General features: G+C 40.5%; 1 protein-coding gene across 6 annotated transcripts in view; it reads left to right on the top strand.

The window, feature by feature from the left end:
* Window positions 1-25,549, top strand: part of LOC113637856 (arf-GAP with Rho-GAP domain, ANK repeat and PH domain-containing protein 1) — a 66,030-nt gene that overhangs the window by 13,228 nt on the left and 27,253 nt on the right. For 5 of the 6 annotated variants that reach the window (XM_047820426.1, XM_047820425.1, XM_047820424.1 and 2 more), the window contains exons 3-13: window positions 7,159-7,262; window positions 7,947-8,035; window positions 8,147-8,244; window positions 9,016-9,177; window positions 10,060-10,129; window positions 10,604-10,724; window positions 11,229-11,419; window positions 11,745-11,851; window positions 15,353-15,552; window positions 16,118-16,203; window positions 20,335-20,517. In XM_047820426.1, the coding sequence (XP_047676382.1) occupies window positions 7,159-7,262; window positions 7,947-8,035; window positions 8,147-8,244; window positions 9,016-9,177; window positions 10,060-10,129; window positions 10,604-10,724; window positions 11,229-11,419; window positions 11,745-11,851; window positions 15,353-15,552; window positions 16,118-16,203; window positions 20,335-20,517 (1,411 nt within the window). Of the gene's footprint in view, window positions 1-121; window positions 336-7,158; window positions 7,263-7,946; window positions 8,036-8,146; window positions 8,245-9,015; window positions 9,178-10,059; window positions 10,130-10,603; window positions 10,725-11,228; window positions 11,420-11,744; window positions 11,852-15,352; window positions 15,553-16,117; window positions 16,204-20,334; window positions 20,518-25,549 lie in introns of those variants that run through there. The other variant, XM_047820427.1, reaches the window with a different exon arrangement.

The following is a 25,549-nucleotide window of genomic DNA, read 5'->3' as shown; positions in this document are numbered from 1 at the left end:
TGACTTCAGAACTTCCTGAATTCTCTTTCCCACACAAACACACACACAAACACACACACACACACACACACACACACACACAGCTGTATCGTCTAGGTTTTTAAAAGTTCTTTACACTTCCGCCTTGTGTTCATGCGACTGCACTGTCTCCAGTCTTCCTCCTCCAGTCTCACTCCTCCTGTCTCACTCCTCCTGTCTCACTGTGGTTCTCTGTGCCGGGTAGCCACTTCTCTCTGCCACCTATTTACACCACGCTCCTTCCTCTTTTTTCATCGTCTTGCGCTCTGTGGACTTGTGTGTCTCTGACCATGGAGGACTGTTCCTGCATGAAGTGTGTGAGTAAACTGAGAGAGAAGTGCTGAAAGTACTCTTTTATCTCTTCCTAGCTTTCTTTTCTTTCGATCTTATCGAGTGTTGTTTTTTTGGCATTTTGAAGTGTGACTGTGTGTGTGTGTGTGTGTGTGTGTGTGTGTGTGTGTGTGTGTGTGTGTGAGAGAGATATTGAGAAACCTTCTTTGCATTTCAAATTGGTTGATTGTAGCTGGAGCTTTCTCAAATAATTTCTTGCATGTTTATGGACACTTAGTGCTGAATGCTTTTGTACAGTTGTGTTCTTTAGCGTTAGTGAAACACTTCCTCATTGAGCCTCCTTATTTTATTCCATCTTTCTTAAAGAGATAAAACCGTTGTGTTCTATTAGACTTCCTGACAGCCTGAAAGAACAGTATTGTGTGTGTGTGTGTGTGTGTGTGTGTGTGTGTGTGTGTGTGTGTGTGTGTGTGTGTGTGTGTGTGTTAGCTGGTTAATCGTGATGCTAATTCACGTTGTTTGCTAGCAGTGTGAAGTGTTACCCTTAGACGAAAGCCTTGTTTTAGTAGCATGATATCAGGCGTGTTTAGAGAGGTGAAAAACTCGTCTTTACTTAATGTTTGGAGAAAAAACTTTCCGAAATGAAACCGAGATCTTTTTGTACATTGTTTGAGGTAAGCATCGATGAGAACATGTGATTTGTAGCTCAACTACCATGAAAAATCTATTAGCATTTTCTGACCAATCAGAGTCCAGAATTCGGCAGCATGTAAACAGATGTGTGCAATATTACAGCTCTTTCCTTCTTACGGTATTTTAGTGCTGTTTGACTTGATGAAGTGATTTAAAAGGCAACCATGAAATTCAAATGAATTGATCTTAAAAAACAAAATAAAAACAAAAAGACAAAAACTGTTGTGTAAAAAAGAAAGATGTATGATTTAGAACTGAAATGAAAGCTGAGCTCTGTGTTAAAGAGGAACCTACATCTGATAACCCTGTGAGCTTCTGATGCTCACATTTCACCTGCTTTCATCTCATTAATTCTGAAAGACTCTTAGTATTTACAGTGGAATTGAACCTGTGAAGACACTCATCATCATCATCATCTTCATCATCATCATCACCATCATCATCATCTTCTTCCACGTCTGGTGACAAAGAGCCGAATGACATTTTAATAAAAACGCCTCTTCGGGTTCTGAACCAGGTGAAAGGCGATATCAGTTACTTCCACCAGTTAGTTCCACCTGTTACACGAGTCAACAACTGCTCTGTATTAAAGTTGGACTTCATGAGTGAGTCACAATTAGAGTTATGTTTTTTTATTTTTTTTTATTTTTTACATAAAAAAAACTTTTACCGTTTTGTAGATGTGCAAAAAAATTGTAAGTGTCATTTATAGCAGAGTGCAGACAACATTTGTTTTAAATAAGGAATATTTAAAGAAAGGATGGATTTAGGGGGGGAGAGAAAGCGAGAGAGAGAGAGAGAGAGAGAGATACAGCGATCTCTAGATTTTATTCTTTTCTAACTTAATACTGAATATTTCACTACTCTTGATGATGATGATGATCAGCAACAACATGAGTGAAAAGTAGAGTAAAAAAACTAATAAAGATGTAAAGTTAAAAATGAATAAAAAAAAAATAGATTTTTTTAATTTTTTAATTTTTTTATCAAATCTGTTTTTTTTGGTAATTATAGTTTTAAATCCCAGCCTGCCACATTTCTGGCCAATCAGAGAGCAACACGTGCAACACAACCTATTAGACACGTGATCATGAACTGAACTGAGTCTCGGTACAGACCGGGCTGTATGTTATGTATGTTATTAAACTCAGTGTTACAACACAGATGCCACTGTTACTGTTTGTGTTATGAGTTGAACTCTTCTTTCTCTGCAGATTAAAGTCAGGGTCTCCGATGTTTTAAAGCCAATGTTGACATTTGAAATCACCAAAACGAACACACCCCTAACCCAGATGGGTCCCACCCCTGTATCGATAGCTCCGCCCACACATACAAACGTAACCCAGGCAACTAATGGAAAGAAATGTGTCTTCATCATAGCTGAAGGGAAGAACAATACGATTGTAGATAAACACACAAGCAAAAATGACACACAAGCATAATCATGTAAAGGACAAAGGCATATATTAGTTCTGTGTAACAAAGCAAAACCAACGTTACTCACCTATCCAGAAGGAAAAAAGCACCTCGGCGTCAATTAAGTAAAGTTGGCCACATATTCGCAGATTAGAGTTTCCCGAGTCAATAACTCCTGAGCTAAACGCTGTTATTACACAAAACACGGTTGTAGCTGAGGTGTTATTTGTGTAGTAACAGCGTTTAGCTCAGGAGTTATTGACTCGGGAAACTCCAACCTGTGAATATGTGGCCAACTTCCTGCTCCTTCAGTTCTCTCCAGCGCTGGAAAGCTGATCCTATATTAACACGTCCTACTTCTTGCCTTATCGTAAGCCTTTCTGCGCTTTCTTTCTTTGTTTTTATCCTTCATGTCGGTGTTAAAACCGCTTTCTGCTAATGTCACTCATGCGCACTGAACACTCTCTCCACCCATATTGACAAGCCCCGCCCCTTTCTGCTCATTGGACACACATATGTTTTGATTTTTGTTTTGATTTTTGTTTATTATCGACCTGTTTTCTGAAGCATTTCTCAAAAATCGGAGACCCTGCCTTTAAATGTGGACATATCAATCACGATACGAAACTACATCACGACTGAGAAGGGAACGTGGACTATTCTTCTCAAATCTGAGTTCCTTCTCTGTTCCCAGAATGACCTCTAATCAGACACTTCTTATCTTTAAATGGTCCAACATCATTCGGAGCGACAGAGTACTGTGTAGGTTGTAGGGCAGTGGAAGATTTTACAGAAACTTGTTCATCTGACTTTTCTTCATATCCCTGATCCTTCCTGTGCTCAAGCTCGGTCTCTGCTGCAAGGCTTTTTAATCTCGTGTTTTGGCAAGAAGCGCATGCTTGAGGAGGAATTTATCCGATTATACAGGCTGTTTTCCCTTCCTTATGTGTGCTTTAATTAAATGAAGCTACAGCATTGCTTCAGATGAACCAGGTTAATTGTGTAAATCACTCGGCACTACTCAGGAAGTTACTTTGCATCGAGGTTATTTCAGTTTAATGACTTTAAGAAGAACCGTAACTTGCAAAAAAGACGTTTAAACCTGAACAGAAATAAGGAAGCTAATCCATCCTCTCTGCTAGAATCAGGCACGAGCCCTGCTTTTATTAAAGATACACAGATCAAAAGTACGGCTTACTAAAAAAAAGGTTTTACTGTGTGTCATTAATGTTGGGAAAAACAGTTGTAAGTTATTTAAGGACAGACTCGATAGGAAGACTTCAGCGTTAGCATTTAACAACCGCTCTCAGAACTTAAGGATGTGATGATGGTTCAGTGTCATTTTTGGATGTGCAGTTTGGAGGAAACAGGTAGTGCCTTCAAGATGAGTCAAAATGTCACACACAAGAAAGTTTGTGCTCTGTAACACTTACTGTTCTGTAAAATCATTTCTAACTGTTATTTGTTTATTCTCCGGCTAGCAGTCTGTGATCTAACACGAATATCTCAGAATATTCTGAAAAATCTGCAAAACATTTTACACTTTTAAAGATCGATGAATAAAAACAAGCTAAGTCTCAGAGATCTCAGACTCGTGTGTTGTGAGAGCGACGATGCGCTGTTTCTCAGCTGTAAGTCATGTGTTAGACTTTGTCTCAGTCAAGTTACAGAAAAACACACTTTTAGAAGAAAACCCTTCGTATTCAATCTTCTCAGAACAGAAACATAAGACGTAGACACTCAATGTGTTGCTTCATTTTGGTATTTCTTTATTTCAACATTTTTCTAGAAAACAAAATTATGTTTCAATTAGGCACAATGTGTTCTGCTCTTCAGGGTGTGTGTGTGTGTGTGTGTGTGTGTGTGTGTGTGTGTGTGTGTGTGTGTGTGTGTGTGTGTGTAAGAGAGAAAACATTAAACACAACATCCATGTTGCTGTTTAAACCTCAGGCAGACTGAACATGTTTCTAGATTCACTTCAGATGATGATGATGATGATGATGAGCAACATGTGAAAAATAGAGTAATAGAAAAATACAGCAAAGCTTTTTTAAGTTTAAAAATAAATCAAAATTTGATCACCAGCTGTTTTAAGTTATTCTTTTAAATCTCCGCCACCAAAATGGCTGACTAAACAGAGAACACCGACACTTTTGAATGATTAAACGTGTGAGTATGAAGTGAACTGAAGCCTGGTACAGATGTGGGTGTGTGCTGTGGGTTTGATTAGTAAAGGTGTAGAATAAAGAGCTGCTTCTCTTCTAAGTGTGTCAATAGTTTATATTTATCTTCTGTAATGCTTGACTGAGAGAAGATGTGGTGTGTTGAGGTTAATTGTGTGACAGTGTGTGTACGCGTGTGTGCTATGTAAACACTTCACATGCACCCTGTACTCTGACGTCTTGTGGAAGAAGGTTAAGTGTTGTCTCGCCTCAAATTAACTGTAGCGTGTTTTATTTTCTTGAGCCGTTTCTGCGTCCGTGGTGTATGACGTCACACACTCGTTACGTTACGCCGCTACACAGTTTTAGCAGAATATGGTGAAATTTTAGAATGTTCTTCTTGTTGTTGGAGTTTTCAGTGTGACTTTTATTTTGTAATGTTATTTTTAATACAAAGTGGTATTGTGAACCTGTGAGGTTAAAAAAACGAAATAAACATCAATTACTGTGGAGAAAAATTTTAGTCAGAACTCAACGTCTCTTGTGTTCAGCTCTCTGGATTTCAGTCTATTTTTAACACAGTCACATGTCTATGACGTGTTTAGTAGAACGTGACTGAACAGCAGGTCAGAGTTTGCCTCATCAGAAAATGTTCAGCTCTGGTGTCATGGGGTTACGGGAAACCCGAAACGTTTGAGTAACAGGAAGCTGCAGAAACAGAAGTTTTAGGGTTTTTATTGGAAAAGGTGTAAGCAGAATGTGTGGAAGCAATAAAACATTAACAAGCATGTTTAATTAATATTCATTACAAATTTCATTGTGCATTAATAACAATTATATTAATAATATGAATTCATTTTCACTGGAGTACATGATTTTGTTTAGTCGTTTCTATAGTAACAGCTGATTACGTTGATGAAGTTTTCTTTGTGTTTAACTTTTAATGGAATGAGTCTCCAGTGTCAGAGATTTTTATCAGTCAGAGGTAAAGTTTTCAGGACAGAGGTGTTTACGCTTCTCCTTTGAGGTTTCTTGGTTTCTTTTGTATATATTTATATTACAGCCTATAGAACATGGTTGTGAATAAGACCTCACTTGGTGCATAAAATGTCGCTGTTTAATAAAAAATAGGAAGAAATGATTTCTCTACTTCTGATGAAATCTCATCATGAGTGTAACAAGGCCAGTGCTAAGAGAGATAAAGGAACTGGCAGTGGATTAGACACTGAACAGTGTATGTAGGAGGTACACAGGCTTCATGTGGAGCACAGAAAAGGTTCTCACACTAACTACACAAGCAGAAATGCACACAAAGCTGAATACTATAAACTTCAGCATCCAGCATCGAAAATGATCTGCTACTAACCTCAGACCTGAAAACACACCACGCAGGTCAGCCGTGTGTGTGTGTGCACGTATATGTGTGTGTGTGTATGTGCGTGTGTGTGTGTGTGTGTGTGTGTGTGTGTGTGTGTTTGTGTATGTGTGTGTGTGTGTTTGTGTATGTGTGTGTGCGTGTTTGTGTATGTGTGTGTGTGCGTGCATATGTGTATGTGTGTGTGTGTTTGTGTGTGTGTGTGTGTGTGTGTGTGTGTGTGTGTGTGTGTGTGTGAGATAGAGTAGGACCGTCTTCACCATTAGTTACACATATTGTTCAATAATTTCTCCAGCAGTTTGTCTCACACTTCAGGATCAGATGATACATCAGTTAACAGACAAGAAATAATTCTTTATCATCTTATTAAATTAGGGAATTAAAGGGAAGCTAAAACCTGAATGTTTTTATTAGTGTGATAAGTGTATCATTTTTGTTATCTGTTGCTTTTTTTGTGTGTGTCAGCGTGTGTGTCAGCGTGTGTGTCAGCGTGTGTGTCAGCGTGTGTGTCAGCGTGTGTGTGTGTTTAATATACAGTGGAGATCAATATTGGAGAACAGTTTTTTTTAAAATACTGTGTGTTTCTGCAGCAGGACTTTCTTCCTTACATTTACATTTACAGCATTAGGCAGATGGTCTCATCCTGAGAGACTTACTTATTTTATCTCCTTTTATTTTTAATTATACAACTAAGCACTTACCTCTGTTCAGACCAAAGCAGTGTTTGTGTCCTGCAGCTGCAGACAGCCTGAAGTTATTTAGAGCAAAGGTCTTTACGCTTCATGCTGATCTTTGATTACTGTTACACTCAAAACATTTAGCTGATCATCTTTTGTGCTCGAGTGGTTATTGTGCGCTGATTGTGATCAGTGTGTTTGTGTTATTGTGTACAACATGACAGTAGAATAGTGTTAGAACCCACAACTAGCGTTCCTTTACATTTTAGCCATGAATATTAAAAATATCTCTGAATAAAGTGTTTATAAATTCTCTCCTTTCTCCTTCTCTGTCTCTGTCTCTCTCTCTCTCTCCCTCTCTTTCTCTCTGTCTGTCTATCTGTTTGTCTCTCTCTTCCTCTCTCCCTCTCTCCCTCTCTCCCTCTCTCCCTCTCTGTCTGTCTGTCTGTCTGTCTGTCTGTCTGTCTCTCTCTCTCTCTCTCTCTCTCTCTCTCTCTCTCTCTCTCTCTCTCTCTCTCTCCTCCAGCTCGTCTCCAGCAGATGATCTCTCTGTTCTGGACATCTCAGCCCAAATAAATACCCGTGTAGAAACCTCTCAGCTAGCGGCCGCGTCGGTGCCCAGTCAGAGACGTGAGTAGAATAAAAACATATCATTGTTCACAATTTCAGTTTAAAATTCAGCTGTTAATATTTTCACACTTCCTCTGTTTCAGTGCAGAGTGAAACACAGTGAAAAGTCGCTCTGATACCAGCTTGTTTAAAGCGAGACACTTCCAGTCAAAGATTTCTTACATGTTTTATACACATCAGTTCCCTTTATAAAGCCTACAAACCACAATAACAGAGTTTCATTCCTCAAACCTTTTTTTAAATATTCAGTAGCAAAATGTCTAAAACTCTGAGCAGCTTTCATGACATTTTTTACATTACTTCTTGTCATTAAAAAAAAAAGATCAAAGTATTTATTCTAATGAGATTTTATATTTAATCTGTAATTTATTTAGAGGAAGTCATTATTTAATATTGATTAAAACAAACAGTAGTGCAGAAGATAAGATGGTAAGAAGGTCAGCTGGTGCAGATTACTTATGATATCCGTTGTATTAAAACCCATGTGCTCACCTGAGGCGTCTCACCTGAACCGTCTCTTTCTTTAGTGGTGAAGCTGTGAAAAGCCTTTACAAGCGTTCAGGTTTCTTGTTGACCTAAATGTTCTTTGTTTGTGTCCTGGTCAGTTTCACACTGCTTTTTTATTTGGATTGAATTTAATATATATATATATATATGTATGTGTGTGTGTGTGTGTGTGTTTAGGGTTGGACTCTACAGGCAGTTCAGACAGCTATGAGGAGCTCGACACAGCAAAGAGTACAAACAGCAATCCTGTAGAAATGGCAGATAAGGTGTGTGTGTGTCTTTGTGTGTCTTTGTGTATGTGTTTGTGTGTGTGTGCGTGTATGTGCATGTGCACTTTATGGTACTTCACTTTGATTGACAGCCTTGTTGTCCATTAGAGCACACTCCTGCCTCTTCCACGTGTGCGCGGGTCTCATCGCAGCAGCCTGTACAGTGATGATGAGCTACTTGATGAAGACGAGTCTGTGACGGAGAAGTAAGTTGACTGTCCTGTAACACAGCACTGTACTATAGGAGCGGTGTGATGTTTCATTTAGCTTCTCATTTGTTTATATTCAGAAATTGTAGGCAGAGTGAAACTCAAGAGCAACACGGATCTGTGTATCTTGTACACACAGAGAATAAAAGCAGTGTCCACAAGAGGGCAGGTCTGAGCAGAAGGCGCCTTCAGGTTGGCATAGCAACCTGTTAAATGTGGCTATTGTGAGACATGAATTAGTGATCGATCAGCTGGAGATGTTTAAAACATGCGTGAGATGTTTGTAAAAGATTCAGAGGTTGAGTATATGAAGAGTATATTGTTATATTATAGATCATTAAATTATAGATTTTATAGATATCTAATCTATATAATGCATTTATTTGATGTCATGACATGGTATTATTTTTTTACTCTGTGTGTGTGTGTGTGTGTGTGTGTGTTAGGATACCAATCAGTACTGATAGTTTGTGTTGTTATTGTCGTGTTCTGGTGATCAGCTCCTTGTAAGTTTTATTTTTCAGGTGTTAAGTCATTGTATTTAATAGAGTGTTGAGGCAGAGCACAAACAAGCAGTGTTGTCATTAAACTTGAGCGCAAGCTGCCTCGACTCATGAAAAGACCCAGTAATTTGTTCAGAGAATTATGTTCAGACCATTTCAATATTCAGACCCTGCTTTAGTGTAGTCTGTGAAGTCACTCAGTCAGTATCAACACCTCAACTCTCCAGTCACGTTTAAAACACTCTGGTCTTTATAACTCTCTCAGGCGACAATCATGGATCGAGGATTACAGCCGACTCTCCAGCAGCCAGAACAGCATCTACCTGCCTGCCACAGGACCGGTGTCTCCGCCCCCCAGGGATGACCCCACCCCCCAACTCAGCCCGGTCATCAAGATGGGCTGGCTCGACAAGAACCCTCCACAGGGGTAAACAATACAGTGTCCAGTGTCCAGTTACACTAAAGACTTACACACACACACACACACACACACACACACACACACACACACACACACACACACACACGCACACAAGCACCCAGCATACCTTTTGTAGTGTTCAACATGTACTACACATTTTTACCACTGAGATAAATGTGTGTTTGTGTGTGTTGACAGTTTCCTGACTAAACTGAATAAACTGAATAAACTCTCTTGAAATTTTCCCACAACAACAGCTTCCTATTAATATAAAGTTTAAAATTGTTTAGTTTCCTTTTGCCAAGCTGTAGTTCCAAAAGCTTCCTTTGGGGGGCATCACAGCTCTAGAAGTTTCAGACATGATTCGACTCCATTAGTTGCTTTGTTAATTTTTTTTAAACCACTGTGATAAGAAGAGAATATGAAATCTCATCACATCATCTTCCTTGAGTTTTATTGAATAAAATCTGTTTAAACATTTACATGAACATTAGTGACATACAGCCAGGCTGAGGGGGCAATAACATGGTGAACAAACACACACTCACACCTTCCATTAGTTGTGAAGCTGTGAAAAGCATTTACATGCATCGGAAAACTGTACCAGTCCCTGTGAAGCCACAGAAAGTGCATGCGAATAAGCGTGTTGAATTTGCTTTGCTCTTCACTTTCTCACTTTCTGAATTAAATAAGTCCCAGTTTAATGACTTTATTATTGTGATGAAGATTTATGTGCTTTTAAATCTGATCAGCTCTGATGTTAATGAAGCTGAGTTTTATCATTTATAACTAAAGTGCAGATTAAAGTATATTAATTAACAAAGTCAATCAGCTTCTATTTTGATGAAAACATTTTCCTGAATTTTAATGAAGGTTTTGTTTCCTCAGGTCTCTGATCTATCAGCGGCGTTGGGTCAAACTGGACACTGATTACCTGCGATACTTTGACAACGACAAGGTGTGTTTAATTTGTGTTTAGGGAAATGATTTCTGATTGATTTAACCGGACCTGTTGAGATTTAATAGTTTCACTGGATGTCTAAATCAAATAATTATCATTATATAAAAATATACATTTGATTATTAATGAATTATATTAATTTAATTATTGTGGTATACATTAAATCAAATTAATTGCATTATAATTTTATATTAGTACATTGTATATTAATACCAGGTTTCAAATATGTGGTGGATTTAATGTAGTCATTGTTTCATAAACTTTCTATTTTATTATAATCATTACTATTAGTAATAATTACACATTAATTTTAATATACTTCACTTAAAAGTATTAATTTGCTTAAAAGTACTTTTAATTTGAATAATAATTTAATACATGAAATTACCCACTTCAGAAAGTAATGTTGGTGCAATGTGTGTTTGATGTAATTGGTAATTTTTTTTTTTGTTTGTTTGTTTTTATTTTTAGGACATCTATTCAAAGCGGATCATTCCCACATCCTCCATCACGTCAGTGGCCAGTGTGGGAGATCAGAAGTTTGAGGTGGTCACTCATAACCGCACCTTTCTGTTTCGGGCTGAAAGTGACTGTAAGTACACGTGTGTGTGTGTGTGTGTGTTCTTATGATAAATCAGTGTGTCTGTATTATATTCTTAGCTTTTTAAATGGTTTCTACTTTAAAAGTCTTATTGATTGGTTTCTACCAGAACCTGTAAAAGGAAAATCCACTCTGAAACACTCGGTCACATGAATATTAGTTCACTCTGAAAGCTACTCAAACACCCTGGACCTGTTCGGCTGCTTCATTCATGAACTGGATATGAGGCTAATGCAGCTAACAACCAATACACTTGAGTGTAAATTGACACACCATCTCAGACTATGTCCACTTCCCCTGTGATCTCACACACACATACTGGTGTAGTTTTAGGTGTGGTTCATCTGTGGTTAACATGTCGTGTCCATTACATTAGTTCTAATGTCCTCTTCATTGTGGATTGTGTGCTGTGATTAACAAATTTCTTAAAAAGAAATTTTATGTTTTTGGAGGAAATCTACTTACTTCTGTGTTTGTCCTGTGTTTGTGTGATAGCGGAGAGGAATGAGTGGCTGTCTGTGCTACAAGAAATTATTAATTCATCTCGCCTGAAGTCAAGCGCTGAGTTGACCCTTAACCCCTGTGTGACCTCAGAGATGAAAGGCTACCTGGAGCTCCGGGGCCTGCGCTCAAAACTCTACACCATAGTGTGTGGAGATAAAGTGTTCCTTTACAAAAATGCTGAGGTAATTAATATTAATATCAACAGCAACTGTAATAGTGTTTTTGGTGTTCTGAAGTTTAACATGTTTTATGCACATAGTTACATACATATCACGTGTGTGTGTGTGTGTGTGTGTGTGTGTGTGTGTGTGTGTGTGTGTGTGGTTTCAGTGTGTTGAGGAAACACTGCAGCATTTCTTAAATCTCTTAATTGCCACATGTCAGAAACCTGCTGTGTATTAACGTGTGTGTGTTTGTGTGTGTGTGTGTGTGTGTGTGTGTGTGTGTGTGTGTGTGTGTGTGTTTGTGTGTGTGTGTGGTTGCTAAATACTCTGGTTTGTTGTTCAGGACTATAAGCTGGGTATCGGGATCACGGCTATAGATATGAATGTTGGGAATGTGAAGGACATGGACAGAAAAGCGTTTGACCTGACCACACCTTACCGCGTATTCAGGTTAGTCATCTGTTTCTCTCTGTGTGTCTTTGTGTCTGATGATGCTCAGTGCTAGTGGTCAGTTATAGTGATCAGTATTGAAGGTCAGTTAATGATCAGTGAGGAAGGTCAGTGATGGAGGTCAGTTATAGTGATGAGCGACGGAGGTCAGTTGTAGTGATTGGTGACGGAGGTCAGTTGTAGTGATTGGTGACGGAGGTCAGTTGTAGTGATTGTGACAGAGGTCATTTGTAGTGATTGGTGACGGAGGTCAGTTGTAGTGATCGTGACAGAGGTCATTTGTAGTGATCGGTGATGGAGGTCAGTTGTAGTGATTGTGACAGAGGTCAGTTGTAGTGATCGGAGACTGTGATTAGTTATAGTGATCAGTGACTGTGATCAGTTACAATGAGCAGTGATGGAGATCAGTTGTATTGATTTGTGATGGAGGTCAGTGAAGGTATATAGTGATGGATGTCAGTTGTAGTGATTGGTTATGGAGTTCAGTGAAGTTGGATGGTGACGGAGGTCAGTTGTAGTGATCGTGACGGAGGTCAGTTGTAGTGATCGGTGATGGAGGTCAGTTGTAGTGATCGTGACGGAGGTCAGTTGTAGTGATCGTGACGGAGGTCAGTTGTATTGATCGTGACAGAGGTCAGTTGTAGTGATCGTGACAGAGGTCAGTTGTAGTGATCGGTGACGGAGGTCAGTTGTAGTGATCGTGACAGAGGTCAGTTGTAGTGATTGTGACAGAGGTCAGTTGTAGTGATCATGACAGAGGTCAGTTGTAGTGATCGTGACAGAGGTCAGTTGTAGTGATCGTGACAGAGGTCAGTTGTAGTGATTGTGACAGAGGTCAGTTGTAGTGATCGTGACGGAGGTCAGTTGTAGTGATCGTGACAGAGGTCAGTTGTAGTGATCGTGACGGAGGTCAGTTGGAGTGATCGTGACGGAGGTCAGTTGTAGTGATCGGTGATGGAGGTCAGTTGTAGTGATCGGTGATGGAGGTCAGTTGTAGTGATTGTGACAGAGGTCAGTTGTAGTGATCGTGACAGAGGTCAGTTGTAGTGATCGTGACAGAGGTCAGTTGTAGTGATCGTGACAGAGGTCAGTTGTAGTGATTGTGACAGAGGTCAGTTGTAGTGATCGGTGATGGAGGTCAGTTGTAGTGATCGGTGATGGAGGTCAGTTGTAGTGATCGGTGATGGAGGTCAGTTGTAGTGATTGTGACAGAGGTCAGTTGTAGTGATCGGTGATGGAGGTCAGTTGTAGTGATCGGTGACGGAGGTCAGTTGTAGTGATCGTGACGGAGGTCAGTTGTAGTGATCGTGACAGAGGTCAGTTGTAGTGATTGTGACAGAGGTCAGTTGTAGTGATTGTGACAGAGGTCAGTTGTAGTGATCGTGACAGAGGTCAGTTGTAGTGATCGGTGATGGAGGTCAGTTGTAGTGATTGTGACAGAGGTCAGTTGTAGTGATCGGTGATGGAGGTCAGTTGTAGTGATTGTGACAGAGGTCAGTTGTAGTGATCGGTGATGGAGGTCAGTTGTAGTGATCGGTGACGGAGGTCAGTTGTAGTGATCGTGACAGAGGTCAGTTGTAGTGATCGTGACAGAGGTCAGTTGTAGTGATCGGTGATGGAGGTCAGTTGTAGTGATTGTGACAGAGGTCAGTTGTAGTGATCGGTGATGGAGGTCAGTTGTAGTGATCGGTGACGGAGGTCAGTTGTAGTGATTGGTGACGGAGGTCAGTTGTAGTGATTGTGACAGAGGTCATTTGTAGTGATTGGTGACGGAGGTCAGTTGTAGTGATCGTGACAGAGGTCATTTGTAGTGATCGGTGATGGAGGTCAGTTATAGTGATTGTGACAGAGGTCAGTTGTAGTGATCGGAGACTGTGATTAGTTATAGTGATCAGTGACTGTGATCAGTTACAATGAGCAGTGATGGAGATCAGTTGTATTGATTTGTGATGGAGGTCAGTGAAGGTATATAGTGATGGATGTCAGTTGTAGTGATTGGTTATGGAGTTCAGTGAAGTTGGATGGTGACGGAGGTCAGTTGTAGTGATCGTGACGGAGGTCAGTTGTAGTGATCGGTGATGGAGGTCAGTTGTAGTGATCGTGACGGAGGTCAGTTGTAGTGATCGTGACGGAGGTCAGTTGTATTGATCGTGACAGAGGTCAGTTGTAGTGATCGTGACAGAGGTCAGTTGTAGTGATCGGTGATGGAGGTCAGTTGTAGTGATTGTGACAGAGGTCAGTTGTAGTGATCGTGACGGAGGTCAGTTGTAGTGATCGTGACGGAGGTCAGTTGTATTGATCGTGACAGAGGTCAGTTGTAGTGATCGTGACAGAGGTCAGTTGTAGTGATCGGTGATGGAGGTCAGTTGTAGTGATTGTGACAGAGGTCAGTTGTAGTGATCGTGACGGAGGTCAGTTGTAGTGATCGTGACAGAGGTCAGTTGTAGTGATCGTGACGGAGGTCAGTTGGAGTGATCGTGACGGAGGTCAGTTGTAGTGATCGGTGATGGAGGTCAGTTGTAGTGATTGTGACAGAGGTCAGTTGTAGTGATTGTGACAGAGGTCAGTTGTAGTGATCGTGACGGAGGTCAGTTGTAGTGATCGTGACAGAGGTCAGTTGTAGTGATCGTGACAGAGGTCAGTTGTAGTGATTGTGACAGAGGTCAGTTGTAGTGACCGGTGATGGAGGTCAGTTGTAGTGATCGGTGATGGAGGTCAGTTGTAGTGATCGGTGATGGAGGTCAGTTGTAGTGATTGTGACAGAGGTCAGTTGTAGTGATCGGTGATGGAGGTCAGTTGTAGTGATCGGTGACGGAGGTCAGTTGTAGTGATCGTGACGGAGGTCAGTTGTAGTGATTGTGACAGAGGTCAGTTGTAGTGATTGTGACAGAGGTCAGTTGTAGTGATTGTGACAGAGGTCAGTTGTAGTGATCGTGACAGAGGTCAGTTGTAGTGATCGGTGATGGAGGTCAGTTGTAGTGATTGTGACAGAGGTCAGTTGTAGTGATCGGTGATGGAGGTCAGTTGTAGTGATTGTGACAGAGGTCAGTTGTAGTGATCGGTGATGGAGGTCAGTTGTAGTGATCGGTGACGGAGGTCAGTTGTAGTGATCGTGACAGAGGTCAGTTGTAGTGATCGGTGATGGAGGTCAGTTGTAGTGATTGTGACAGAGGTCAGTTGTAGTGATCGGTGATGGAGGTCAGTTGTAGTGATCGGTGACGGAGGTCAGTTGTAGTGATCGTGACAGAGGTCAGTTGTAGTGATTGTGACAGAGGTCAGTTGTAGTGATCGGTGATGGAGGTCAGTTGTAGTGATCGGTGATGGAGGTCAGTTGTAGTGATTGTGACAGAGGTCAGTTGTAGTGATCGGTGATGGAGGTCAGTTGTAGTGATCGTGACAGAGGTCAGTTGTAGTGATTGTGACAGAGGTCAGTTGTAGTGATCGTGACAGAGGTCTTGTTTATTGTAATGATGGTAATAATGATTGTATCCCTGTGTGTAGTTTTGTGGCAGAAACTGACCAGCTAAAAGAACAGTGGGTGGAGGCAATGAGGAACTCCATTGCCGAGGCCCTTTCTAACTATGAGGTTGCAGAGAAGATATGGTCGGAGCCATCCAATCAGATATGTTCTGACTGTAGCGCCACCAAACCTGAGTGGGCAGCTATTAATCTTGGAGTTGTCTTCTGCAAGCGCTGTGCAGGTAAAGCGTAATGTCTTGAATATAATGTAAAATGTCTTGAATATAATGGCAACAAACAATGACTCTTAGTAAGCTACAAACCACAGTATACTGTTTACTATAGTAAATACAGTAAATATCACCAGAATATCTGCAACATTACTACACTGTAAGTCTCTAACACAATTACTGAAAAATCAGCTAATGATAAACTGGACCACAGCATTGTTTTTGCCTTCTTGATTTTTTATTGTTATTCAAAAGAAAGTTATCACATTAGAACTGTTATTGATTCAAACTGTTATTAAATACCAAATAAATACACCACAAATACAAACCTACACTTGCAGCTCAGTTGTTAAGTTTCTGTGCTGCTGATTCAACCTTCAACTGCTAATCTCTGTCTGTTTACCAATTTAATGAAGATATTTTAAAATTTAGGAAAATCTTCAGCACAAATAAACTACCATGTATATATTGTCAATTAAAGTAAACTCAAAGGAAGATTATAAAGGATTAGTTTACAAAATGGCAAGTTATAGATTAAAAAAAATGAATTGTGATCAATGTTTTTTTTATTTTATAGGAGAACACCGCAGTCTGGGTCCAAGCATATCAAAAGTACGGAGCCTCAAAATGGACAAAAAGGTGTGGACTGAGGAGTTAGTCCAGGTATGCTATATTTTTTATGTTTTAATTATTTTTAAAATCTTATTTTTTGTTATTATTATGGATATCGACCGAGTTTCTCATAGTACAAGGTGTTTATTTTTTTGTTTGAAATAAATTTGGGATATTCTTAAAAGTATAGTTCCTAAAAGTATTAGCTAGCATTCAATAAACTCCTGCACTAGCTTCAACATAGCTATAAAAACAAACAAACTCCAACTAGTTCAGTTTAAGTTTCTTAACAATGGACATTTTCACAGGGCAGTGATACAGAAATATAAATATTCAGAATAAAAATGACAAAATCATACTTTAGGTATAAAGCTTAGCTCCAATTAGGTGAAAGCAGAAATACTACAACTTCTTAAAACCACACAGTTCCCACACAGTGTGACATGACAAAGACATTCACTGATGAACATGGACACAAAGAAACAGGAGCCTATTTTATTTTTTGGCCTCTGGGAAAAAGACACACTAACCTAAACTTGCCTACAACAAATAACAAACTTAAACAAAACCCACTGCTTAACATTGGCTAGAACACCAAATACATTTTAGCAAAAAAAAAGCCTAGCTTCATCACCTAATAAACAGCAAACTGAAACTACAATAAAGTATAAACTTAGCTTCAGCACAAAATTGTACTAGCTTCAAAATTACACTAACTCTCAGTCTATTCTTCTTCTTCTTCTTCTTCTTCTTCTTCTTCTTCTTCTTCTTCTTCTTCTTCTTCTTCTTCTTCTTCTTCTTCTTTCGGCTTTTCCTGTTGGAGGCCACTACAGCAAATCATCTGTTTCCATCTAACTCTATCCTCAGCATCCTCTACTCTCGCACCAATTAAATTCATGTCCTTTTTCTACACATCCATATATCTCCTCTTTGTCCTTCCTCTTGACCTCTTACCTGGCAGCTCCATCTCGAACATCCTTCTAACAATATAACCATCTCCCTCCTCTGTACAAACCATCTTAATCTAGTCTCTCTGTCCTTGTCCCCAAATCAGCCAACCTGAGCTGTCCCTCCGATGTCCTCGTTCCTAATACTGTCCATCCTCAACATGCTTATCTTTACCTTATCTAGCATAGCTTTCCTTTGATTCTTGCTGACACTCTTCTGTCACACAACACTCCACCCACTTTTCTCCACCCTCTTTAACCAGTCTTCACCTCTTCTCCTCCTCACACTGGATGGTTGACCACAAATACATAAACTCCTGCACCTTCTTGACTTCAGCCCCCTGTAACGTCACTGATCTACTTCCATCCCTCTTGTTCATACACATTTCTTCTGTCTTACTATGACTGACTTTCATTCCCATTCTTTCCAGAGCAGACCTCCACCTTTCCAGGTGTTCCTCCACCTGCTTTTTACTCTCACTATCATCTGCAAACATCATTGTCTTCAGCAATACCTGTCTCACTTCATCTGTCAACCTGTTCATTACCATAGCAAACAAGAAGGCCGATACTTGATGTAGCCCCCCCCCCCACCTTGAACTCCTCTGTCTAACCTATTCACTTCCTTTCTTAGCCCAACTTCCACTACTCTTTCCCATAGCTTCATTGTTTGTCTCATCAATGTTATACCTCTGTAATTACTACAACTCGGGACATCACCCTTGTTCTTAAAGATCAGCACTAGAACACTTCTCCTCAATTAATCAGGTATCTTCTCACTCTCTAAAATCCTGTTGAACAATCTAGACAGAAACTCCACTGCTGTCACTCATAGACACTTCCACACCTCCACAGCCATGTCATCTGGACCAACAGCCTTTCCACTCTTGTTTCTCCTCAGAGCCTTCCTCACCTCATCCTTTCTAATCTTTACTATTTTTGCTTTGCAATATTTACCTCCTCCTCCCTTCTTTCCCTCTCATTTTCCTCATTCATCAGCTCCTCAAAATACTCCTTTCATCTTCACTGCACACTCTCCATTCCTCTTTAATCAACCTTATCTATTAAACATCTTTCTCATCTTTATATCTCAGTCTCACTAATCTGTACAAGTCCTTCTCCCCTTCTGTAGGGTCTAACCTGTCATACAACTCATTGTATGCTTTCTGTTTGGCCTTTGAAATGTCACTTTTCACACTGTGCTGTGATTCCTTGTAACCTCGTCTACTTTCTTCCTTTTATTCCTCTGAATGCTGTCCTGTACTTCCTCGTTCCACCAGCATGTTTCGTTATCCTTTTCTCCTTCAAGATGACACACCTAGCACCCTCCCCGCTGTCTCCCTGATTACTTCTGCTGTAGATTCCCAATCATCTGGAAGCTCTTCCTTTTCTTCTAACCCATCCTACTTGTGGAGCATAACCACTGACCACATTCAACATCACGTTTTCAGTTTCTAACTTCAAACTGATGACCCTGTCCTACACTCTTTTCACCTCTAAAACATTCCTCACAAACTCATCCTTCAGGATTACTCCTACCCCATTTCTCTTACTATCCACCCCATAATAAAACAGTTTGTATCTCCCTCCATTACTACATCCTTTCTTCCCTTCCACCCGGTCTTCTGCACACACAGTATATTGACCTTTTCTCTATCATGTCTGCCAGCTCGCTTTTCCTTTCTCTGTTATTGTACCAACAGTGTCCCTATTCTCAGACCTATACTCCTGCGTTTCCTCTTCTCTCTCTGCCTACTAACCATTCTCCCTCCTCTCCTTCCTTCGACCAACGGTAGCCCAAGTTTTGCCGGCACCCTGAAGGTCTACTGTGCCGGTGGCAGTCGTGGTTAAAATGGGCCTCGACTGGTTGCATATGCTATTCACATTGACAACTTGCATGTTTAAATTTGGCACATTTTACACCAGGTGGGATCGTCACAGAAATTACTGGCTTGCAACCCATGTGGCTAGATTAGAGGGTCTCAGTCTATTCAGTGGTGTTAAATAATGTTAGACTATGTATAAAGTTATCATATATGCAAACAATCTCAGATTATCTATCTGACCCACTATCGTCTGTTTGACACAGTGAAATTTTCAGGTTATGAACTAAACTTTTTAAAAACGTTTATGCATCCACAGCAGTCATAAAATGGATCAGATTATAAAGACATTTAAATACTTGGGAATTAATATTGTTTATAGTCTGTTCTGTTTAAAGCCAACTTAATAAACTTGAATCCGATTTCCAACCATGGAATGTGATTATTATTATTTTTTGTTTTTTACTTTTCTTTTTTCTTTTCATCTATAAACAGTGAGATCAGTTCTATCAAGATGAATGTACTCCATGATTACATATTTTTGGCCTTTTGCTTCCCCACATAAAAGAAGACAGCAAGATGTTAATCGATAGTAGACAGATTAATGGGATGTGACAGCTCAGTGGTTTAGGTGTTGGGCTACTGATCGGAAGGTCATGGGTTTGAACCCCAGGTCCACCTAGCTGCCACTGCTGGGCCCCTGAGCAAGGCCCTTAACCCTCAGTTGCTCAGTTGTAAGTCAGTCTGGATAAGGGTGTCTGCTAAATGCCGTAAATGTAAATATAAATGTATTGGCAGAGAAATGGAAAAAAAGGATGGATAGTTGACTTTCCTGAATTTAATAAACATTGAGCAGCAAGCTTACAAAGAGCTGTTTATTGGTTGTGGCCTCTCCATACAGACTGGTGTGTCACTTGTTGTGCTGATCACAATGAAGTTGCCATTGTTGCCTTTACAACTCTCTTCATGTCCATTTCTCTGGAAAAAACCCTTGTTGTTGTATGCAATTGCAGTACCTGGGCTTAGTTAAATGTAGTGACTTTTTATATTGCTCATATTTTTACCAGTTACGATAATCTTGCTTTAAAAAAGTTATTTTCCACATTATCTTCAGGTCAATTTATTCAACCTCAGTGTTCCCCAAATGCCTTCTTAGTCATAATTAGTTGGGTTTTCCTGCACCTTAAAGGACTCATTTCAAAAATATATAAACGAATTACATCAGTTAAAGAGATATTATCAGATAGGATCAATGGGTGGGAGAGCCAGGCTCTGATGTATCCAAGGACACCTAGGATAAAGAATATGCTGTTCTGATCATCTTCCTCCACTTAATAATTCTATCTATCTATCTAACCATCCAAACTGTTTTTCTTTTCTCTTATTCTCTGTTATTTTTATCTTTTTAACAGCTCTTCCTAGAGCTGGGCAACGAGCGAGCCAATCAGTTTTGGGCAGCTAACATCCCACCCAGCGAGGCTCTGAGTCCGTTCAGCAGCAGCGACAAGCGCAAGCATTTCATCATAGCTAAATACCGCGAGGGCAAATATCGCCGCTACCATCCGCTGTTCGGCAACCAGACAGAGCTCAACAACGTAAGAGCAGCTGATTTCACACAATTATACACACATCACATACACAACTATATAACTGTAATATGCATCAGTACACACATTAATGCACAACAACATACATACACTCATCTGTGTACAATCACACACACACCAGTACACACATTAACACACAACAGTGTGCACTTTGACACACACTGCTGCACACTCTCTCGCGCTCTCTCTCTCGCGCTCTCTCTCTCTCTCTCTCTCTCTCTCTCTCTCACACACACACACACACACACACACACACACACACACACACACACACACACACACACACACCAGTATGCACATTTACATAAACCAGTATGCACAATCATGCACACCAGTTTGCACATTCATACACAAACACCAACATTCACAACTGCGCACACACTCTAGTATGTGCAATCACACTCATCTGTACAACAATCAACCCCAACACGCACACCAGTTCGCATGATCTCTCTCTCTCTCACACACGTACAGTAGTTCATGGTTTAGGTCTCATGACCGTGACGTTGTCTGTGATTGAACAAATGTCACTCACTGTATAACTGAATCTTCTGAATACTAAAGCGGAAAAAAAAACTAGTCAAGAATTTCTCTTTATTTCCTTATTCTCCACACACACACACACACACACACCAGTTCGCAAAATCACACACACACATATACCAGTTCACACTATCTCACACACACCAGTATGCACATTCACACACACCAGTATGCACATTCACACACACCAGTGCACACAGTCTCACACACCAGTGCACACAATTACACACACCAATACACATAGTCACATCAGAGTACACAGTAATACACATTTGAAGACACAATTACACACCACTATAAACTGATACACACTGTGTGTACACTGTTAGGACTTAGACTTATAGGAGTTTTCTTTTTATAAGTGATTTATACACCATCCGTTCTCTCTTACTGACTGTGTGTGTGTGTGTGTGTGTGTGTGTGTGTGAGTGAGTGAGTGAGTGACTTTGACCCTGCCTTTGATCTCTATAATATCTTCAGTTCCGAGTCTGTGGAAAATCTTGGAGATTAGACAAACAAACAAAAGCTGTTGTATATTGGTGTGTAAATGTCTTGAAGGGTTCAGTGTAGAACCATGTACATGGTCTTTGTTTCCTTTAGATTCAGCTCTTCCTCCCACACTCCACCTCCCACAAACATTTCTGTCAGAGAGAGAGGGGGAGAGAGAGAGAGAGAGAGAGAGAGAGAGAGAGAGAGAGAGAGCGCGAGCGCAACAGCGAGTGAGAGAAAGAGATTTTTTTCAGTTTTAAACTCCTTTAATACCTTAGTTTAATTCATACCATACAACAACACTATTTTGTAGTATCATCCTAGATACAATGAGTATTTGAAAAGAAGAAGAACTTAATACTTAGAAAAAGTCCAAAAATAATTACTCATCGACTTAAAAAGTATCGAAAATTCAGCACCAATTTGGAGTTTTTCTCATCGAATATACAAAGTAGTTCATTTAATCCCCAAATGCAAATAAACACTGGTAGCTTTCCCACTAAGGTATAGTATGCATGTTTGACATTGAGCCATGAGGCCTACAGGCCCTTGAACATCGCCTGGTCGAAGTTTAGCAGAACTATAGTATGTTTCTGTCTTACGGAGTATTTTGGCAGAAAAATAAAAACCTGCAAAGAGAAAGCACCACCTAAACCGAAAACCATTGTTTTCTGTTGCTAAAACAGCAGGAAAAGACTTTCAAGCCACTTACACTCTGCAAAGAAAGAGAAGACTCTGTTTCTGAACAGAATGGGCAACCCTTCCCAAACCTGGGATCGAGCTGCACCTGATGTCTGTTTGTGAATATCGCTCCATGTACTATCCTCCACTGGAGGTCACCTGTCTGTTTTATTGGTTGCTTGTACAGGGACCACCAGCAGCCTTCAGCGGAAGAATCATTGCCAAAAAACTCAGTCCACCTGCTGGCTGGAGCTCCTCACAAAGGACCGTGTATGACACACCTTCACAGAGAGCATGTAGAGAGATTTCCTCCCAGCCATCTCAAAGGTGCCCAATGCTGGAGTGGCAAAGGATAAGAGTAGTCTCTCCTTCTCTCTCCACTCCTCCACAGCAGCCCTGATTATAAGTGTAGGGAAGTCATAGTGGTCTCCTTCTCTCCACTGAACAATAGCATGTGCTCAATTCAGGAACTCCTGCAGCCTGCAGGCAGTGATCTCCATATATCTGCTGTTAGTTGGCCCAGTATTGGTGTGATCTAATCCCAGTGCTTTCTGCAAGAACTTCTGGGTGAAAAGCCCACCAGGTGGCCAAGCTTCAAGCATCCAGAGTTCTAAAACAAGAGCACAGGCTTGCTGAAGACAGCAGCCTTGACTGCAAAAGGGGCTTTTCTTGTGGCTTCATAAGAAACAGGTGTCAAAACTTATTTCCCCTGCTCTACTCAAAAGCTCAGTGGCTGTGCCCTGCCAGAGTCTCTGAACAGCTTCAGAGTCTAAATGTCATTATCCTGGATCTGATGTCCACCAGGCCCTGTCCACCTTCTTGTACTGATAAATAGAGTAGAGATGCTCTGACCCAGTGCTGACCCGACCAAAAGAAACTCGCCAACTGCTACATGTGGTTGCAGTACACTGAATCTGTGTCACAGAGTTTAAGCAGCCAGGTTGTTGGCAACTAACCCCCCCTGTAGGACAGCTGGGGTAGCAACCGTTTTCATTTAGACAATTTGGTGCACACACTCTCCACTACACCCTCCCAGTTTTGCTTTTGGAAATCTGTTCCTAAGAAGACACCCAGCACATTTAACCCATTTTTATCCCTGTGGGGGCACCGACTCAGGCTGAGCGGGAGGTGCCGCACTTTCCTCGGTGCTCCCGGTGAGCTACTCTCGTTTGGCCGCTTCAACGGCCGCCCCTCCAACCTCAGCTCCACCACCATCTGATCGTTTCTCTTGCCTGTGAGGACAGGCCAGGCATTTATGCCTAATGTCGCCACATTCATAACACTTAACAGTGCCCGTGCTCACATAAATCATGTACGTTGTGTCATCATACTTCAGGTGGGAAGTAACGGAGTAAAAACACTTTGTTACTGTAAATTTTTCTGGTATCAGTGCTTTACTCCACTATTTATTTTTTCGGACAACTTTTTACTTTTACTCATTACATTTTAACACAAATATCTGTACTTTTTACTTCTTACATTTTCAAAACGGACTCGTTACTTTTAGCATTATTCCTTCTCATTGAGCGCTGTTTCCAGCCTATCATCCTGTTATTGTGCGGCTTTTTCCCCATGTGACTGGTGTACTGTATTATGTACTGGCTATCAGACATAGACTAAGGATAGCGGAGCTAACAATGAGCAGCGCCTACAAAAGGAATGGCTAATGTTCATTCAGAGGGAGTCACCGATGTTAAAATAACTAACAACGAGGACATTCCTGAACACACATGGCCATATATGAGGGAGATGTTTGAAATAATCGGCGTCAAAAAGGATTCCTGGCAAATACGTTGTGAATTGTGTCACCCAGGGGCGGTTCTAGCCCTTTTTTAGGGTGGCTTTAGCCCCCTGTCTGTAATCTCAGCCACCCTAAAACTATAAGGATATTTTTTACTTTCATAAATAAACAATAAAAATGATGTTAAAATGCATTACATGTCGTCGATGGGAAAGAAAATTATTTATCAGTTTGATCCAAGAGCGATTTTTTTTTACTTTGCTTTTACACGCGTGTGTTGTAGTCTTTCACAAGTGCGTCTTCAGCTGTCTGCTTTATTAGAACGGAGAAGCACAGGTACGCGCAGCGTGCACAGTCAGAGCTGGAGGCGTTTATCTATAATGTTAATTGGCGGAAAGACGCAAAGACGGAAACCAAAAGCAGTGAAATGTCACTATTCTTATTACCAGAGTTGTCATATAATTATATAATATAGAACTTTTCTTGTTTTAAATTCTCATTGAGGGCTAAAACCCCTAAAGATGAAATGCTAGAACCGCCCCTGGTGTCAACCCAAAAAACACGAAGTGCTTAATTTAATTAACATTAATTTTGTCATTTGTAAAACATCACAATAATTTTGAGTTGTTTTCAGGGACAGAGCTGGAATCTCCCTACAGTGGGATATGGCCTTGGTGATACACTTGGTATACATTATATTTCCAAAAGTATTGGGTCACCTGACCTTTCCTGCTATATGTGGTTGTTTTCTGATCTCATCCCTACTGAACACCTTTGGGATGAATGTGAACGCTGACTCCACCCTACCTCACCTACATCAGTGCCTGCCTTTCATAACACTCTTGTGGCTGATGAACACAAATATCCATCAGCACACTCCAAAATTATATATACAGACACACAGAGACACACACACACACACACACACACACACACATATATATATATATATAAAACATGACGTCCAGTTACCAGCATGACACTAAACAGGTAGTAGTAACGGCGACTTTTTACTTAAGTACATGTTAGAGCCCATACTTCTTTACATTAACTTGAGTAAAAGAGTGTAGTCACTACTTCAACTTTTACTGGAGTCTTTTAAAAAATGAGTATCTGTACTTCTACTTGAGTAAAGGATGTGTGTACTTTTGCCACCTCTGCTTCACACAGTATGAAATATCTTGCATATTTTTTGGTGGGTCCAGAAACTTAAACACCTGTCTCCTAAATGTCGTTTAGGGTATGATAGGGTTTTTACAGCCCAGGATCATTTTAAAAGCACTAGCAAGTTTTCCAAAACGCATGAGCTCACACTTCACTTTATTGGGCAAAAAAAGGTGGGCAGTTTGAGATAGTAACTTTTATAGAGGGGGTAAACAACAGGAAACAGTACACCATTTTTTTCATTTAGCACAAGTCCACGTTCTAGCATGCGATTAAAAAGATGCTGTTCTTTTAAGAACACCACTACCGCTTTAATCACGCAGGAAGCGGAGGAAATGTTTTCCCATCCAACCTTCGCTCCAACCACCTTGAGCACGTCCTCCACCATGACGCTGTCTTCAG

Source organism: Tachysurus fulvidraco, chromosome 11 (genome assembly GCF_022655615.1).
Source record: "Tachysurus fulvidraco isolate hzauxx_2018 chromosome 11, HZAU_PFXX_2.0, whole genome shotgun sequence".
Taxonomy (NCBI): Eukaryota; Metazoa; Chordata; class Actinopteri; order Siluriformes; family Bagridae; genus Tachysurus; species Tachysurus fulvidraco.
Note: the sequence above shows the minus strand (reverse complement) of the source record. Positions and strands in the feature narration are given on the sequence as shown.